The 18,476-nt window shown below is 35.7% G+C and overlaps 4 protein-coding genes and 2 long non-coding RNA genes across 8 annotated transcripts; 2 read left to right on the top strand and 4 right to left on the bottom strand.

Moving 5' to 3' along the window:
* The first annotated feature begins 5 nt into the window (after positions 1-5).
* On the top strand, positions 6-1,908 carry LOC104764175 (putative pentatricopeptide repeat-containing protein At3g05240). Its single transcript, XM_010487653.3, has one exon. The coding sequence runs from the start codon at positions 144-146 to the stop codon at positions 1,836-1,838; it is 1,695 nt and encodes a 564-aa protein (XP_010485955.1). The 5' UTR covers positions 6-143; the 3' UTR covers positions 1,839-1,908.
* LOC104764174 (signal peptidase complex subunit 3A) lies at positions 1,862-3,753 on the bottom strand. Its single transcript, XM_010487652.3, has 6 exons — positions 3,212-3,753; positions 2,963-3,010; positions 2,622-2,684; positions 2,452-2,505; positions 2,258-2,344; positions 1,862-2,169 (listed from the first exon to the last, which is right to left on the bottom strand). The coding sequence occupies exons 1-6, from the start codon at positions 3,335-3,337 to the stop codon at positions 2,044-2,046; spliced, it is 504 nt and encodes a 167-aa protein (XP_010485954.1). The 5' UTR covers positions 3,338-3,753; the 3' UTR covers positions 1,862-2,043.
* A 534-nt stretch (positions 3,754-4,287) lies between these two features.
* On the bottom strand, positions 4,288-7,291 carry LOC104764173 (heavy metal-associated isoprenylated plant protein 34). The gene is made up of 3 exons (XM_010487651.3): positions 6,765-7,291; positions 6,574-6,649; positions 4,288-6,073 (listed from the first exon to the last, which is right to left on the bottom strand). The coding sequence occupies exons 1-3, from the start codon at positions 6,792-6,794 to the stop codon at positions 4,464-4,466; spliced, it is 1,716 nt and encodes a 571-aa protein (XP_010485953.1). The 5' UTR covers positions 6,795-7,291; the 3' UTR covers positions 4,288-4,463.
* LOC147920057 (uncharacterized) lies at positions 6,987-7,660 on the top strand. The gene is made up of 2 exons (XR_015591598.1): positions 6,987-7,146; positions 7,289-7,660. It is a non-coding gene; the product is annotated as an uncharacterized LOC147920057 (long non-coding RNA).
* Positions 7,661-12,857: 5,197 nt separating this feature from the next.
* LOC104764172 (uncharacterized) lies at positions 12,858-13,411 on the bottom strand. The gene is made up of 2 exons (XR_763732.3): positions 13,255-13,411; positions 12,858-13,170 (listed from the first exon to the last, which is right to left on the bottom strand). It is a non-coding gene; the product is annotated as an uncharacterized LOC104764172 (long non-coding RNA).
* A 2,211-nt stretch (positions 13,412-15,622) lies between these two features.
* Positions 15,623-18,074, bottom strand: LOC104764171 (DNA excision repair protein ERCC-1). Of its 3 annotated transcripts, XM_087503060.1 has the most exons (10): positions 17,863-18,014; positions 17,668-17,832; positions 17,337-17,439; positions 17,148-17,251; positions 16,940-17,039; positions 16,779-16,855; positions 16,588-16,687; positions 16,436-16,507; positions 16,268-16,336; positions 15,623-16,190 (listed from the first exon to the last, which is right to left on the bottom strand). In XM_087503060.1, the coding sequence occupies exons 1-10, from the start codon at positions 17,952-17,954 to the stop codon at positions 15,897-15,899; spliced, it is 1,176 nt and encodes a 391-aa protein (XP_087359186.1). In that variant the 5' UTR covers positions 17,955-18,014; the 3' UTR covers positions 15,623-15,896. The 3 variants fall into 3 exon arrangements, with proteins under 3 accessions (XP_087359186.1, XP_010485952.1, XP_019096242.1); XM_010487650.3 differs by having other exon boundaries at positions 17,668-18,074; XM_019240697.2 differs by having other exon boundaries at positions 16,273-16,336; positions 17,668-18,074.
* Between the last annotated feature and the right edge of the window lie 402 nt (positions 18,075-18,476).

Genomic DNA, 18,476 nt, shown 5'->3' with positions numbered 1-18,476 from the left:
CATTATATATGTACCTTCTTTCGCAAAATATTGCAAAATTAAACCTAAAATTCTTTCAACATTCAAATTGAACCCAAAAGTATTTAAAAATAACAAAAACCCGATTCTATTGAAAGGTGTGAGAACTTTGGTGAGTTTGAAATATGAAGAAGCACTACAAACCAATTCTCTCCCAATTGGAGAATTGCAGATCCATGTTTGAACTGAATCAACTCCATGGTTTAATGATCAAATCCTCAGTTATCAGAAACGTCATTCCTCTAAGCCGACTCATAGACTTCTGCACTACTTCTCCCGAGACTATGAATCTCAGCTACGCGAGATCAGTTTTCGAAAGTATCGATTTTCCAAGCGTGTATATATGGAACTCGATGATCAGAGGCTACTCAAACAGTCCAAACCAAGATAAAGCATTGATCTTTTACGAAGATATGCTTCGAAAAGGTTATTCTCCGGATTATTTCACTTTCCCGTATGTGCTTAAGGCTTGTTCTGGGTTAAGGGATGTTCAATTTGGGAGTTTTGTTCATGGGTTTGTTGTGAAAACTGGGTTTGAAGTGAATATGTATGTTTCTACTTGTTTGCTTCATATGTATATGTGTTGTGGAGAAGTGAATTGTGGTTTGAGGGTTTTTGAGGATATCCCAAAGTTGAACGTTGTTGCTTGGGGTAGTTTGATTTCTGGGTTTGTGAATAATGATAGGTTTAGCGACGCGATTCAAGCGTTTTGGGAGATGCAGAGTATTGGTGTGAAGCCAAATGAGACAATAATGGTGGATCTTTTGGTTGCTTGTGGCAGATGCAAAGACGTTGCGGCTGGGAAATGGTTTCATGGGTTGCTTAAAGAATTAGGCTTTGATCCATATTGTCAGTCAAAAGTTGATTTTAATGTGATATTGGCTACAAGTCTCATTGATATGTATGCAAAATGTGGGGATCTGAGAACCGCAAGGTATCTGTTCGATGGAATGCCTGAGAGAAACTTAGTTTCTTGGAACTCCATTATCACAGGGTATAGTCAGAACGGTGATGCAGAGGAGGCGATGCATATGTTATTGGATATGCGTTCTGCAGGTTTCTCTCCAGATAAAGTAACGTTTTTGAGTATTATCAGAGCTTCCATGATTCAAGGGTGTTCACAGTTGGGACAACCGATTCATGCCTATGTATTGAAAACTGGCTTTATGAAGGATGCTGCAATTGTTTGTGCAGTTGTGAATATGTATGCTAAAACAGGGGATGCTGAGAGCGCAAAGAAAGCGTTTGAAGATTTGGAGAAGAAAGATACAATAGCTTGGACCATATTGATCATCGGGTTAGCCAGTAATGGGCACGGGAATGAAGCATTGGGTATGTTCCAGCGTATGCAAGATGAAAGTAATGCAACACCTGATGGAATCACATATATTGGGGTTCTATATGCTTGCAGCCACATAGGTCTGGTCGAAGAAGGACGAAGATACTTTGCGGAAATGAGAGATCTTTACGGCATAGAACCAACTGCTGAACACTATGGATGTATGGTTGATATCTTGAGCCGTGCTGGTTGTTTTGAAGAAGCAGAGAGATTGGTAAAGACTATGCCGATACAACCCAATGCTAATATATGGGGTGCATTGTTAAATGGTTGTGAGATACATGAAAATATAGATCTCGCAGATCGGATAAAATCCATGGTTGCTGAATCAGAAGAACTTGGTAGCGGAATCTATGTTCTTCTGTCTAATATTTATGCCAAAGCTGGCCGATGGACTGATGTTAGGCTAGTTAGAGAATCCATGAAAAGCAAAAGGATAGCTAAACTGTTAGGTCATAGTTCTGTTGAAGCAATGTTATAAATTCTGCTTGCCTTCATACTAAATTTTGTTTTAATGATAAATGAAAACTACTTGAGATCACTTGAAAGAATATCTGTGTTTACTGCTAAGACCATTAGTACTTTTAAATTAGTTTTTCATCCAAATAAGAAAAGTCTGAAACTTTTCAGAAAAACTGAAATTCAAAAAGTCTTGGGCGATGTTTGATGTATTCATTCAATCTTCATCATCTGTATGCATCTGGTAAACTGTAACCAGGCATGACTATTTTGTCAGCAAACATCTTGCCGGTTTTGGGCATCACATGCCAGTGTAGTGTCAAGTTGAATTCTTTTCCACGAAGATTCTGTCCCTGAAAGATCCCAAACGATGATCAGTTTCCGTATCTAAAGAAGTGTAAAAACGCAGAATACTTGTGGGGCTTGTTTAGTTAAGTGTACCTGATCGATGAAACGGTACTTGTTTGAGACTTGAATTCGGAATTTGGCATCTTCCTTGGCAGGGATTATGGCATCCCATAGAGAAACCTGCAAACCAATGTGAATATCCATTAGTGATTCACTGAAAGAGGTACAACAATCTTTAAGTCAATCAATCCCTCAGAAGAAGGCTTTTTGCATTTGAGCCGTAATACCTGATTCAGGGAATTCTTCGGGGTTTCATACTCTGCTGCTACGAAAACAAAAACCTGCAAACATGTTCGGTTTAATAAAAGATCATCCAGCAGGAGCAGCCCAATTTGCAATGGATTCAGGTAAAATAGCAAAAGGACAAGGACTGTTAAGTGGTTTTCAGATGTTGAACCTGTTTGGTATTCCAAGTAAATAATGACTGCAAGTCTGCTGATATGTCCAGTGTCAAGCTGACCTGCATGACAATGTAAGAAATGGTCAGCAATTGGAGTAATCGATAGAGGGAAATCGAAAAACTTAGGTAAAGAAGAGGAAGCTACAGATGTATGTGTAAATTTAAGGGTATTCACTAGCCACAAATCAACAATCTGAGAAGAGTCTTAAGGTAAATTAATTCGAAAGCTTTGAGATAAATTACTAAACTTGGGAATAAAGCAAGCACCTTTAGCATTCATGAACATATATATATATATATAAGAAATCAAAAACCTTAGGTCAAGGTCGAACCCAAACCTCATCGTTTCCATGAGATTGCTTCTTAAACCGATTGATATTAAGTATCTGCAAAACAACAACACAACCAAAACACACACAAATTAAAATAAACACACGCTTTCCCTTGATTCCAAATCCCATGTAAACAACTTAAAGACAGATCAATCACAATGTTCACCAAAACCCAAAATAATCATACGCAGATCCGCGGCATAGGAAGCAGCTATGGAATACATGTAAAGCAAACGCAAAACATTTTCGCAATACCTGGATCTCAGCAGAGGGGTTTTGGTTACTGAATTTGTCAGAGAAAGACGCGATTGCGCAGATGAAGGCCAGCGCCGTGATTGCGAACGTGAGCAGAGCATTAGCTCTGTATCCAAAAGTATGCATCTTTAAGCTCCTTTCCCCTACTACGATTAATCAATATCCTTATGAGATTTTTTTCACCGGGATCTCTTATCTCTCGATCCCGTCTCCGTTACAAAATTTGTCTCTGTGCGCGTAGGAAGACGAAGACGAGCGTTTTTAACTTCTCGCTTTAGTGATCGTTTCTGTAATGTGATTGGTCAAGACACGTATGACCCCCGATGGGATGCCATGTAAACCGGTTTCTATACCCGGTTTAATTATAAATCGTTTCAGAAAATCGGCAAAATATTCAATTTCCGATACATTTTGTGTTGGTCACAAAATTTGACAAAACTTAAAGCGAAAGGAATTTTCTGCAAGAGTATCAAAAATATCGATATGGTTGACTGATTAAACCGGAATTAGTTTAGTACTAGGCATGCTACTCTTTCAGGCCCAATAGAATAAGAGTACCAAAATATTATTAATTGTTCCTCTAAAAATCCCATCAGCAAAGCAGTGATAAAAGTCAGAAACACAACCTTATTGTCTGCATTGTATGTGGCCAAAATATGAATTCAAGTTTTGAAAAGGACACAACGTTTTCTAGTGAAATCATTGGGAGTGATTATTTCTCGATTCATTCATACACTAATTTGACCTTTTGAAAATTTACTTGGTAGTACTAGTGTGCAATGGCTAATTCTCAAAGATCTTATCAACACTTTTGTGGATAATTTTTTTTTGCTAAACATCACAATCTACACACATAAGTCTCAGTGCGGGCACTTTTATGGGTCAAATTTAATATGGTCTATGATCAACAGTAGTGGCACACTATACAGATTTATTATATCATGAATGATAATGCTATATACCTAACTATAGAGACGGCTGCTAAATCCTTTTCACACACAGAAAAAGAAGACGAAGATATAAACACCAAATCTTACTTTGTATGTATCCAATAACCAAGCCTACAATAACCATTCTTTTGCCGAAATCGAGATATTATAAACATCATTTCCCACTAACAAAATTAAAGCACATTTTGTTTCCAATCCTCAAAAGAAAAAGAAAAAAGATAAGGACAACCAAAAAAACTAGTAAAACATAAGACTAAGAAGACAAACATTCATGTCCATATTCTAATTTAACATTACATAGATCACATAACACTACAACCACCAGGATTCTCATCGCTGAACATATGAGTATAAGAATCCGAGTGAGGAGGCGGCATTGGAGGCGGGTGAGCATAGTTCACTGCAGGGTAAGGCCGAGCATACATCATTGGGTGGTACATGTCACCACCGTGACCACCTCCATAGCCTCCATGAGCTGCCGCTTGCTGCTGCTGCTGTTGTTGTTGTTGTTGGTTCATCATCATTTGCATATACTGTTGCTGGTTCATTTGATGATTTGCTTGAGGTGGTTGCTGATAATATCCTCCGCCTCCGCTCATCGGTAAGCCTTGAACCGCCGGGTAAGCTCCGCCTTGTCCCATTGGTGGTCCCATCGGACCACTTGGACCCATCATACCCATAGGACCGCCAGGACCCATCATACCCATCGGACCACCTGGACCCATCGGACCAACTTGTCCCATTGGGCCACCAATCCCTTTGGCACCGTGGTTATGATTGCCCTTGTTACCTCCACCACCTCCTCCTCCTTTGCTGTGTTTCATAAGCTCATCAATATCATGGCCCCCATGGCCACCTCCTTTGGACCCGCCGCCTCCTTTTTTAGGCCCTTTATCATAATGTTGAACTCCTCCTGCTCCAGATGATTTGACCTTGTTACCCCCACCCCCATCTTTCTTCCCTGCTCCCTTCTTCTCATCTCCTTTACTGCTTTTACCCTTTTTGAAAAACCCTAGAAGGCCACCACCACCACTTTTGGCATCTGTTTTTCCGGTTTTGCCCCCATTTCCTTTATTCTCTTTCCCTTCTTTCTTACCCTTCTCTCCTCCTCCGCCTTTACCTCCCCTTTTACTATCTTTTCCATTTTTACCCTCACTCATTCCCATCATTTGCACCGGAATCTCAAACCCTCCTCCGCCTTTGAACCCATTCATCATCATCATTATCTCATTAGGCCCCTTCGGTCCACCACCACCACCGCCATGATGACCATTCATCTGAGGCATCTTGTTTGGCATCATCATCTTGTTAGGAGGCATGTGATTACCTCCTCCGCCTCCTCCATGACCATGACCCATCTCGTCATGGTCATCTTCATCATCATCGAACTCATCATCATCATAATCATCTTCACTGAAATCCTCATCATCATAGTCATCCTCACTAAACTCATCATCATCTTCTTCCGCAAACTTAACTGACTTCTTCTGATCCTTAGCTGCCATAGGCGGCGGCATCTTCATCTGACCACCACCATTACCACCGCCATGAGCAGCAGCAGCAGCTTTCATCATCATCATTTGTTGAATCTGTTGAGGAGTCAATTGCATTGGTTGGCCATGTCCATGAATCTGACCTCCTCCTCCGCCACCGCCACCAGCTTTACCCTTGACTTGGTTACTCTCTTTTCCACCTTTAGGCTTACTGTTCCCATTCATGTTGAGATTTGCAAATTGCCCATTCATATTAGGAAACCCTTTTCCTCCTCCGCCCCCGCCCCCGCCTCCACCACCGCCTAAGATCTCGGCATGTTTGCCTGACTTGCTGAGCTTCTTTACCAGAAGAGCTGGGTCAACGTTCCCTGTGACAGTCACTCTTCCCTGCTCTACATCTGCTTTTACAGAGTAGACGCCTGAAATCAAGGAAAACCATAACAAGATAGCAAACCCATGTCAGAGAGAGAGCTGTAAACACAATTTGAATGAATTTGTAGGAATGGGAAGCTCATTTGGAAAATTTCAAAACTTTGGACTCTATAGCTAAAATTAGGAACTTCTTATGTCAGATTATTCCAAACAAAATTCAAAAAATTCTTGGCAGTAGTTTAGGGAAATTGACATAAAAAGAGGACACAGAGAGATGGCAAATCTCAAAACTTTGAACTCTATTGTTTTGGAAAACAAGCAGTAAACCTCTTTGATGTGAGAGATGAAAGTATCACAAAACAGGATATAAAACCTACCGACAACACAGTTCACAAATTTCAGAGCTTTCATATATATCTGAGACGATAATTAAATAAAAACCACTAAATATTTATAGATCCATGGATTCTGAGGAGAACCCACTTCATAAATTATGAACTTCACCAAAATTAACATTTTGAAATGACAATATAGAGGAAGAAGAGACCTTCAATTTTCTGCAACTGTTTCTTCACTTTATGCTTACATCCTTCACAGTGTACGTTCACTTTCAGAACACAAGTCTGCAAGAACCAAATCCGAGCAAACAATTAGCTCTATAGTAATACAAATACACACACACACAGAGAAGCTTGAAGAAAGAGAGAGACAGGAAGAAGAGAAGGAGATGACGTATACCTGAAGTTTCATAACATCTTGTTTATTCATAACTTCTTCTTAGATTTGAGTGTTTTTTACACAGAGAAAACTCTGTTTTTAGAGACAGAGAGAGAGAGAGAGAAAAAGAGTTTCAAACTCAAAACTCTTTTGTTCTTCTTTTTGAGTTTCTGAAGAGAAGAGGAGAAATGGTGAGAGAGATTATAAGAGAGAGAGAGAGAGAGAGAGAGGGAGGTGTTTTGTGTAATGAAGGCAAGGCGGTTGAGAGAGAGAAGAGAGAGAAGCTGAAAAAACACACTCAGAACTTGTGTTTTGTTTTATCTCTGTTTCAGGGTTTCTTATTTCTATGTCTCTGTAAAACCTAAGAGAGAGAGAGAGAGAGAGAGAGAAGGCGGTGGCACAGGTAGCAAGAAAATCTTCCAACTTTGATTTTGCAAAATATCTTTTTTAAATTGACACTTTTTATTATATTAATACTACTAATTCAATTTTTAAAATTTTTTGTACCTTTTGTTTTGTTTATTATATCTTTCTTTGGTTTACAGAGTTGAGGGAAAGAAGAAGCTTAAAGGCAGCTTCTTTCACTTTGAGGCAGAACTGAAGAGTACAGTACAGCCTCACCTTCGTCATTTGTACTTAGCTGTCTGTATATTCATCTTCCACAATACGTTTTGATTATTAACACCAACACCCCATTCGAATACTTTTTTTAAGGTTCCTTAATTACAATTCGTAGCTGTATTTTTGTTTTTGGTTTTTTCCCTAATTATATTGTCTGTTTATTCGTAATTTCGTATCATCTAATGTGTGGTTTAGATGTAAATATCACCTTTATTTAATGTATACATGCTCCAATAATTTATGTTTGTTCTTTAACAAACATAAAAATAAAAATAAAAATTATGTTTGTCATGTTGTTATCATGTAGTTGGTTTTATTATCTATCTACTGTTATAATAAATCGACTATCAATTTTTGCTATTCGCATTTTGTCAATTACTATTTTTCTGCTCTGTTTTTTTTTCTTTCTCAAAATGTTAATAATATCCATACATTAATAGACAGACGTGTTAAGTAATTTAATCCAGATATTTTTTAAATTAGCGTAAACAATATTTAGACCTTGAATTTATCTCTAATTAAGTAATGGTCATTAGCATATATCATTTCCTTGCAAACAACTTAGATCAACTCTTCAATAATTGATGTATGATACAGAATACATGAAAATTTCAGGATCGTAATTATGATGTGTTAATCAATGATTTAAATGATCGTTGACGAGAGGGGTTTAGGATCCAATGGCAAGCAACAAAGCGTCTTTGTCACCAAAACGGACTTGTTTAACAACATCGCTTACGCAAAGTCGTAAACTGTGCGAGTAGTGTTGAATTAAAACATTAATCAAAGACTCCTATAATGCTAAATTATGCGATCTAGATCTTACTTACACATTCACACATACCACATAGTCAAATGTTTCTTTCTTCTCATCAACTGTTAGATTGTCAACATAATGTGGTTAGCTCACCTGGTTTAAAATTGATATAATTCGATTAAAATTTACTAGTAGTATCAAACCAAATCTTTTGACAACCCGATTCGAAGACTCAACAATAACAACCATCAACGTGTTTCGAATGGAATTCGAGAACTCGAACATATAATACCAAAATTGAGTTTTTTTCGTTTATATCTCTCATAAACTGAGAACACTAAAACTTAAACCAAAAACTAAATTTGACAACTTAAATCATATAATAGTAAGGAAAATATGTATATATATATATATATATATTAATAAATAAAATGTGACAATAATGTCGATGGGGTTTAAAATGGGTCATAAGACAGGGTAGGTTGCTTCCACTCTTTGCTGTGGATAGAGTTCTATTGGGCCAGCTTTCAACCACCAGTTAGTTCCGAAAATATATAATAATTAAATGAACTACTTGATTTTAATTGTATAGTTGAAATAATTTTAATTGTTTAATATAAAAAAATCGACTTAATTGCTAATGCATGTGACACATGTGCACCACTTCACGGAGATGATATAGTATGCGATATTTTTCTTCATACAATGTTGAAACTAAAACCATATAGTATTGCGCTTGTTATTTTTTTAATTCCCATCGTGCAGCTTTAATATTTTCGTAGAACTTTGACTGAGTTGAAGTTGATAAAATTAAAGTAATCCCAACACTAGGCGAGTAAGCGTAGATAAAAATACACGTGTAGGTTCATGACGCTGTTGGTAACTGGTACGATAATTTCAAAAGGGGAATATTCTGCAAAAATAGCAAAACCGATGCAAGTAAAGAATACTATTCATATTTAAAACATAACTAACGTTTAGGTGTGTAGTCACATACTTGATTATACATAAAAGCTTATATAGATTCGGATGTCATCGCAAGCGAACCGTGTACATAGTAGATAGGCATAGCAGGTCGGTCCATGCTGTAACCTTAGAAGTCAAATTAACACACGACAGTTTTAATATATTATATATATATATATGTTTTGACCACACAAAAAAACAGAGTTATATATATATATATATATATGTAAGAAAAATATGGAATTGTTTAAAGGGTTTTTGAGCAATCATATTCGGAGAGGTATTTAAATTTCAGACCCCCTTTTTTTTTTCCTCTAGACAAAATTATCACCTTTCTCTGTTGTTGTTTTTCGTCTTGTATCGAGAAAGAAACCCAAACTCGTGACCAAACATTGCTGTCAGTTTAATTTCTTTTGTCACCTATCAATTTGGTTATCTTCTTCAATTATTCATTTCTTATTCTCTAAATTCACTGCTGTTATAAAAGAGCGTTAGAATTCGTTAAGCAAAACCGTGGTAAAACTCTGTTTATAGCTCTAAACTATTTCTACAGTTTTTTCTTATTATTATTTTAAAGAAGGTTTTACTTTTCCTTTATTTTTTTTCCCACAAAAACTTTATCATAAAATGATCATTTTTACTTGCTTTTAGTACACCACTATTATACACCTTTGACTAATCAATAAAATTGATAAAAATTTTGGACTCATTATAAGATGTGGGGTATTTTTGAACCAACATGCCAATGAGTATCCAAATCAAACTGTTGTTTTATGAACTCTGTCTTTGCTTTTTTAGACGCCATGGACCTATGCTAAATCCTCCTCATCTTACTCTATTCAAAGCCAGGTTTAGCCTCGTCAAAAAAAGAAAGAAGAAGCCAGGTTTAGCTTCTAATAAGTTCATCAAAGTGAGATTTGTAGTTTAAATGTCAGCCCGTATGTTATGGCTCAAATCTCAGTTTATTTGTTAATACATATAGAGTTGGACGATCATATATACTGAACAGTAAAAAGTAAAGGTACTAAAGATAACTCAAACGCACCGTTTAGCGTAAGTAACGGCTACACGATATTAAAAATTAAAGTTTGAAGTTCAAACTTTGAACTCATCATAGACGATAACAAAAACAAAAAACCTACCGGATACTAACATTTTGAAAATATTTATACTATGTGACAAAAGCCATAAAACAAATTCATTTATATAGTTCAATTATAAATAAATATTTATCTGAACATTTCACGAAATTATTAAGAATTCTACACGCATAAACAAATTGAATAACATGTATCACAATTAAATGACATTTTTAAAAAATTGTTTTTAAATTATCATAGAAATATCTACCCTTTTCTCATTTAAAAATTAAGATAAAAACTTAAAAAAGAAGAGATATTACTGCAAAGATTCACATGTATATTTGGCAGCAATTTGATTGTCTTGCCAGCAATTTGATTCTTGTCATCAGCTTTTATCTCCTCTTGTACGAACCATGCTTCCATATCAACTGCAGGTTTTTATTAGCAATCCTAGTAAAATATTATAATATTAATATCTTTATTAAGTATATATACAATTATGTAAACGATAATAATATGTGATTTCAACGGTTTTACATATTCATAGCTAGTTTAACTTTTAAAAATGTGTTGACTTAACGTAGCATTTAGTTTAATTCTGTCGTTCTACATTTTTACCAACCACGTTCTACATCTAGAGTTAAATCAATAATTCAAAGCACACTCAACCACGTTCTAGTGGTGTCGTTGTAGCATTTCATGGTCGAATCCTTAGAGACCAAACAATACACTATAAAATTAATTATATAAACCAAGTATAGCTAAAGCAAAGAGAGAGTTTATATTGCAAGTAACCGAACAAAACAGAAAATAATTAGAGTTTGTAAATTTAAGAGAAAGTATTAGGCTGAAGGAATCAATCAAGGATTATGATCACGAAAGTGGGTGATGGGTTGGGAAAGCTTTAGGAACCGTTCTTGAACTCGAATCTCAATTATAAAACTAACCTATTGTCGCAGTGTTAATTATCAATGCAAGGAATTGAATGAACCCTAAACCGTCGTTTGAATCTAAACAATCCTAGCAAGCATTAGGTTTTAGTCCGATTATGTTCACAAGGTGCCCCAACTTCAACTGTCGTTGGCTAAGGATCACCTTGCTCACCTATGTTCTTTTAAGTAATTCAACAACACTTTTGATGCATAGATGAATTTAACCTGAGATCATAAACTAGGTAGCTAATCTAGTTTAAGAAATAAGCACAACAATAGATGAAGAACTCAATAGATCAATCCAAAATCTAACAACCTAAATCAGTGAATCATAAAACCCCCTTTGAAACCCGAAACCCAACAGTAAGACTACTCAGACATCGAACAGAGACAATCACAAATCAAATATGAAAAAAACATGTTTGAATTGCCAAAGAAGTAAAAAGGGTTCAGAATTCTTCTCCAAAGGGTTAGAAAGGATAAAAGATCTTCTCCCAGGCTTACAAGTGCTCCAAAAACGACGTAGAGTAAAAGTTGTTTTTTAAGGGTCGAGCCCCGTGCTTAAATAATAAAATAAATCCCTAAAAAGTCGGTTTAAAACGAAAAGGGAAAGATTGCATCGGGGGCGGGATTGGTCGATCTCGCGAGGATCAGTCGATCCGGAACGTTTTTTTTCTGCTTTCATTCCATCTGCCTTCTAGCTCGATCAGTCTTCAACCAATTGGCTCCAGATGTATGTTTCCATTCCCAAAACGCTCAGATTCCTTCCAAAGTCACCTAGGATTTGTAAAGACTCACAAGAGACTAAAAGACTCTAAAAGCACACTTGGATCTAGGAAAAGACTCAAAACAAACCTAAAAACTATAGTTAAAACCCTACAAAATGCAGACACATCATAGAGCTGCAACTGAGACCTAGCTAATATTTCATAACGAGTTTATTTCCTGTTTGTTTTGTCAAATATTTTATAACATTTAGTTTAATTGGAGTAATTATATTAACCGACCCTAGCCAAATGCATAGTATTTCTAAACAGAATAAATATATAGGTAATAGACATAATATATGACTATATATATATTCTCATGAAAATAGGGATTTGTATACGACCGACCAACAAAAAGAACAAACACAAGAGAGCTTAATGTTTCACGTGTTAGGAAGGTCAAATGACGAATGGGAAGATACGTGTGGGATGGAATACAGACGAAGTTTGTTAGTAGTCTAAATCTCATATCCAATTACAAAAAGCAAACTTGTCAAACACCTTTGACTTCATTTTTGAAATATATATCCCTCAGAACTATAAGTTTATTTCGCAATGAAGCTAACGAATTGCAGACATGAAACACATGTATATATTTGAACATTTTCGTATCACGTTTTTATAGATTTTTCTTTACCATAGAAGATATACATTGGTCACAATATCTTATTACTGGGACAACAGATAGATGAATTGACTTAGAAAAAAGATCACTCCCCAACAGATATAGAGATCGACACCATATATAAATTACTGATCATTTGTATTGATATAGACTAAAGATATTTATTTATTTTTCTTTAACAAAAAAAAAAAGATATTTATTTTTGTCAAAATCTGAAAATTTCTAATAAATCATCAAAAATGTGAAAACACAAAAAGTTAAACAAAGCTTTATGATTCATATCATATCATGGGGCTTAATATCGAAGGTGTTGTAACTCCACACGTTTCTAACACATACATAAAATTGGATGAATTTCACTAGGTTTTGATGTCTATCTATTTATTATTGCATTATTTTTACAAATATAACTCTGGATTACAAATATAACTTATGGAAAAATAATATGGTTAAATTAACAAGATAAAATGGTAATTGACATGGCATAGATTCATCTAAAGTCAATGTGTTCATATATAGACGATTTCTATTGCAAAGAAACTCGATTCGTACGTGTTGCATCATGTGCGCTTTGGGCTTCAACATGGTGTTTAATCCGTGAGTGGTTTGCAAAAACTATTGTTGCTTAAAGTCATGCTCACACCTCGTAGGATGAAGTCATAAACAACTGAAAGAATCTGTCAACAGGAAAATAAATGATTAAAAACCATGGTAAAAAGAAAAGAAAGTGAGAGGGAGACTCAATAAGAGAAGATGGTAACATTGTAAGGATGTCCACAGCTGGAAGCTTTGGACTGCATATCCAAAATTGGGTCACAAACTTTTGAGTACATAATAAATATAACATGTACATGGTATCTATCAATGTCTCTATATATATAATTATTAAAGAGAGCTTTGTATTGTTTGGAATTAGGTACAAATGCATCAACTTTTGAATCTATATGAGTGTACATATGTGTGTAATAGACATATATACCCTCACTTGCAAGGACACCTACCCTTACATACCACATAAGTGACAAATCACTAAAAATATCTCTTTTCCAAATGACTCATTCTTGTTGATGATAAGATGGTGATTTTAGTGGTTCTTTGTTGTTTTATTTTATTTTTCGTTTTGGTTTTTTATCTTTTTTTTTTTTTGTCATCTCATGTTATTTATTAAACTTAAAGGATACATCGTGAAATAAATCTTAAGTCGGCGGAAAACAAAGATATCCCCGGAATCTAAAGCCCAAAAGAAGGAGTCTAAAGCCGACGAACAATGGATAAATCATCGGAAACAACTTAAACTACTAAATAGAGAATTTGAAGGCCAAAAAGGAAATAGACCGAACCCAACAACTAAGAATAGAGGCAAAATACCAATAATAACGAAGACAAACACTATATCTAAACAAACAAATCGAACATCTTCTGAAGTTTCTGCGAATGAGTTGTACCAATATAGCCCACGGCCAAAGCATCGATCAACAACTACTTCCTCCTATCACAATGAGAGATGATCTCTCCTAACCAGAAAACAGACTTCATAATCTGACAAAATTCACATTAACTTACCCACTATTGGGATGTTTCATACAAAACTATATAAGCGGAGAATAATTAAAATATCTTGCAATTATTGTATTTCTATATAGTACTATTCCAACCTAAAAAAGTTAAAACCATAAAATTGGTTGGTAACGACGACTAACGAGTAACAGCGAGCATGAAAGTTAGGTGATGATGGAAAACGTTTTTATTTTTGTTTTTTTGTTACATGATGTAAAATAGTTATATCGACTCAATTTAATTGTTCTCAAAAGCTATGGGCGTTCTGAAACAAACTGTGTATTACACAGGAATCAAAGTCTCGTGTTTCATCAAGCTTTAACCAAACTGCGAATTTGTTTTCGTGTACCCTACCGTCGTTTTGGTCTACGGGTTATAGAATCTATAGGGGGTCGAAGGGTTTTAGAGGGTAAAAACAGTAAGAAAAGAAGAATATTGGGGCAAAAACCGAAAAAGGGTGTAAAAGAGAGCAAATCCCAAGGATCAAGAAAAGAAAAAGAGAAGGGGAAGTAACGCAGGCAAGAAAATACTTACTTTATTGGGTTTGGCTAATAAGACATGAAGCAGAATGAAACATCTGCTTTCGTCCGAAAAAGAGGGAAGTCAGATTCCGAAAACTGCACATACATTGTTTACATTCATGTATATACTACTGTGTGTTCATATAGGTAGCAGAGTTTCCTGTTTTTTTCTTTTTTTTTCTTCGTAATGTTATTATTAGTTGATCTCTCTCTTTTCCTCCCATCATAGACTTTCACTTTTGTCCCCCTCATGGTCCAACATCCTCAGTAACTTTATTTACTCTCATTAAACTCAGATACATACATTTACATACACATTAAGAGTTGTTGTGTTACAAAAGAGTAATGTAGATAATCTCATAATCATATATAATAGCAAAGGAAATAATTGCTCTAACTTTATTTCTTTCCACTTGTAAGTAAACTCCTCTTATATAGGACACCAATTGAAAGATTTAAACAGAATGGACCGGCAATCTTTTTGGCTGATCAGAACATATGTACGAAAGAATTAACCTTTTACTTTATGTTGATTTTACTTGTTTACCCATCATGTCTCTCATCAGTCATCCACCGATTGATTCACTTACTTACACTTGAAATATTCTCTGCACTTTTCTTTTACCAGTCTTTTGCAACTTTACTTACTTTTTTTTGTCGATTGCAATTTAAAACCATTTACACCGAAAGCTTTTTCTTTTCAATGTATAGAAAAAGAAAAAATAAAGTACTTATATTTGTTGATAATAATGCAAAGAGTGGTGCACAAAGTTCAAGTGTTTGTGTCGATGTTGGACAAGACACATTGACAAACGCGTTTGAAACATGTCAACGAACCCACAAATCTTTAAAAATTAATCTAATTGCAAAAAGCTGCTAAACGGCCGAATTGCATTTAACACGCACTCTATACAAAGCAGACCAAACTAGATAAACCTAATTCCTGTTCACAGACTAATATATTAATCATCATACCTAATTCTTGTTCACAAACTAATATATTAATCATCAAACCTAATTAGTAAAATTGAATCCTAAACTGAAACCAAACTAACAAAATATAGCGCGTCTTCTTTTTGATTCTCGCATATGTAGCATAGAAACCCTACATTTGTTCATAAAAAGTATTGAACATGGCCCAAACCAAGAAAAAAACTAACAAATTAGTAACAATAGTCTGATATTGAATACACAGAGGCTTCAATAATCAGCAAATTTTATGACAGATATCACACAAATTAGACCCATCAAAGCTAAACTTTAAACTTATGTTACAATTTTAAGAAATATGGTCACAATGGCCTTACCCAAGGAACTAAATTGTGTTAATCATCTGACTCTATTCCTGTATCTTTCTCCTTCTGTTTATCCATCTTCTTGCTGAGTCTATCCGAGTATCGAGCAAAAACAGCTGACAGCGCGGTCTTCACAGTTTTCTCGGGCTCTTTCTTCTTGCGTTTTCTCGAGTCTTCCACAAAATCTTCGTCTTCTTCAACAGGTTCCTCTGAGTTCACATCTTTCTGAAGTGGAGCTTCCGGGATTGTTGGTTCAATAACAGTCGGGTAGCTTGGAGTTGCACGCTTGAAAGGCTCATGGAATGTATCATACAACCGCTTCACCTGAGGTTTTACAGTGCCTTCAGACCTCTTATTACAAGATTATTTTGGATTTTCGGATAATAGAAAGGAAAATGTACCTTACGTTCGCCAATCCCAGGACAACGAGCTAAATCTTCCATTGATGCATCCATTATATGAGTAAGAGACTGCACAAAACATATTTTTAAGGTTTCTAATATTAGTCTGAATCATTAAAATCACAGAATTCACTATATCCGGGAAAAAAAAGTTTGTTTTAGCTCAACCCCAAATGTAGAACCAAGTGTAACTACATCGCTCTTGTTCACATGTCGGATGCTTGTAAGAGAATGGTTTAGCTGCAAACAACAAATATACTCCATGAAAAGTTACAAAGATGACAAATAAATCAATAGAGCAGCCTAAAGAGTGTCCATACCCGTGAAAGATAATCTGTATCCATTTGGCCTTGAATGAGATCTGCGGGTTTGTTTTCATAGACTTTTATCGTTTCCAAATAACGTGCACATTCTGTCATGCTGCAAGAGATTTCACGAGAAGCAGAGTGATTAAAATGTGTTTTCACATTAGCTGCAAAATAACTTGATTGATAGATATATAGATAGACACCTCCAGGCGCACAATAAAGTGCAATCATGAAGTAGAGCGGTTTTTGTGACTTCAAGCAATGGTTTCACCGTATCTTCCTGTGCATAAGTGATTCATAAGACATTAATGAAAACATCAGATGCAATTTCACTTCAGATTTAGCATCAAAACATCAGACTTACCACGTCGACATGGCAAAGAACAACACGGAGCTTGAAATTCTTCTGTAGTTCCCTAATGCGGAAATAGAGATAATCTGGATGTAGCAGATGGTACCGCAAGCTGCAGTGGATTCAGATATTTCTAGTGTGAGTGTGTGTGACTTTAGAATATGATAAAAATTTGTGAATCATAGACATTGATACAAAATGAAAGTTGCAGAGTTTTCACCTTAAATACAAAGCGCAAGAGCTTTGACCAAGCACGTAGTCCGGAATGATATCTGAGAAAACCCATTTGACATTCCTGATATGTTTAAGAAGCGGGTTCCCTTTCTGCAAAAGAAGTACAACTCAGATAAATTCCAATAGGAGAAGATGGAAAACTGAAAATCATTGGAGGTTTTAACTCTCTCCTCACCTGTCTATTACTGACGAGAATTGCGTTACGAGTTTGAGTTGTGTTTGATGGTACAGAGCCACTAGTAGAAGAAGATGAGGCTCCATCACTTTGAAACGTTTGGCTACAAACAAAAGCAACACATGGAAGTTTTCAGTATTGCAAGAAACAATGCTATCATATCATCACAATGAGCCACAAAAAGGTTTATAAACAGTAAAGGTTTCGACTTTTCAATCTCAAACTCCAGAGAAGTTGATCAAACTAATCTTAAATTTGGAAAGCCTCGAAATCAACAGATATATCTAATTCCAAAGCAATTCACACACACATATATAAATATATAAAACACCTTGAACTGGGCACCTGAGAAGCGCCCGGCGGATGTGAAGAAGAGGCGGCGGATGAGGAAGGCGGAGGAGGAGGAGAGTAAACGTCGGACGATTTGACGAAAGCGAATGCTTGAGAGAAACTCTGGGAAGGTTTGAAAAAAGAAGGAGGCGTGGACTTCGTCTGCGAGCTTTCCAAGACTTCCTGGTACGATGGCACACCAATTAAGATCTGGGTTTTGGGTTTATTAGCAATCTGTTGATGAACGCTTCTGGATTTCTCACCGTCGTCGTCGTCTTCGTTCGCCATTGAGTGATCGAATTTCCCAAAAGCTCTCTTCTTTCCCCGGACTCCGTTTTCTCGTTCTGAACTTCCTTCTCTCCCACTTGAAGCACGAAGGCTTCATTGGGCCTAAACTTTACAAGCCCAAAGCCCAGTAATTTGGTAGTTGTACATGTTCATTAATTCATTATAAGGTGTATTTTTTAAAAAATTAAATGAGGTTAATGGAGCCAAATATGATGGACCTGTTTCGCATTGATTTCACATGTGAAACACAGTACTATAGATTAACTATAGTAGTATTAATTAAATCCTTCTGGATGGAAATTGACTAATGGATTATTCAAACCCGATGAGATCCGTGACCTGACTGGAAACATAGTTGGCGGTCAATAATTTTTCATATATAACCAAATTTTGCATGAAATTATCTATAATAGTGTATTATTTCTTCTAGAAAGGACTAAATTTTTTTTTTTCTCAAAACGTTCCACAAATATGGATCTCTTTCTGTAAAGCGTAGTGAGTGTTTTATAATCAAAACGACAT

The sequence above is a fragment of the Camelina sativa genome, chromosome 19 (assembly GCF_030686135.1).
Source record: "Camelina sativa cultivar CO46 ecotype springtype chromosome 19, ASM3068613v1".
Lineage (NCBI taxonomy): Eukaryota > Viridiplantae > Streptophyta > Magnoliopsida > Brassicales > Brassicaceae > Camelina > Camelina sativa.
The sequence above is the reverse complement of the archived record's forward strand: the minus strand, read 5'-3'. Positions and strand labels throughout refer to the sequence as shown.

What these genes read in the sequence shown, in the direction of transcription:
- LOC104764173 (XM_010487651.3), bottom strand. Translation starts at nt 6,794, where the DNA reads ATGAATAAACAAGATGTTATGAAACTTCAG. An exon ending in AAGATGTTATGAAACTTCAG is followed by an intron (nt 6,650 to 6,764) that starts GTATACGTCATC and finishes TGGTTCTTGCAG; the next exon opens with ACTTGTGTTCTGAAAGTGAA. An exon ending in ACAGTTGCAGAAAATTGAAG is followed by an intron (nt 6,074 to 6,573) that starts GTCTCTTCTTCC and finishes CCTTGATTTCAG; the next exon opens with GCGTCTACTCTGTAAAAGCA.
- LOC104764171 (XM_010487650.3), bottom strand. Translation starts at nt 17,954, where the DNA reads ATGGCGAACGAAGACGACGACGACGGTGAGAAATCCAGAAGCGTTCAT. An exon ending in TCTTGCGCTTTGTATTTAAG is followed by an intron (nt 17,040 to 17,147) that starts GTGAAAACTCTG and finishes AATCCACTGCAG; the next exon opens with CTTGCGGTACCATCTGCTAC. An exon ending in TTCTTTGCCATGTCGACGTG is followed by an intron (nt 16,856 to 16,939) that starts GTAAGTCTGATG and finishes ACTTATGCACAG; the next exon opens with GAAGATACGGTGAAACCATT.
- LOC104764175 (XM_010487653.3), top strand. Translation starts at nt 144, where the DNA reads ATGAAGAAGCACTACAAACCAATTCTCTCCCAATTGGAGAATTGCAGA.
- LOC104764174 (XM_010487652.3), bottom strand. Translation starts at nt 3,337, where the DNA reads ATGCATACTTTTGGATACAGAGCTAATGCTCTGCTCACGTTCGCAATC. An exon ending in AATCTCATGGAAACGATGAG is followed by an intron (nt 2,685 to 2,962) that starts GTTTGGGTTCGA and finishes ATTGTCATGCAG; the next exon opens with GTCAGCTTGACACTGGACAT. An exon ending in AGTACCGTTTCATCGATCAG is followed by an intron (nt 2,170 to 2,257) that starts GTACACTTAACT and finishes GGGATCTTTCAG; the next exon opens with GGACAGAATCTTCGTGGAAA.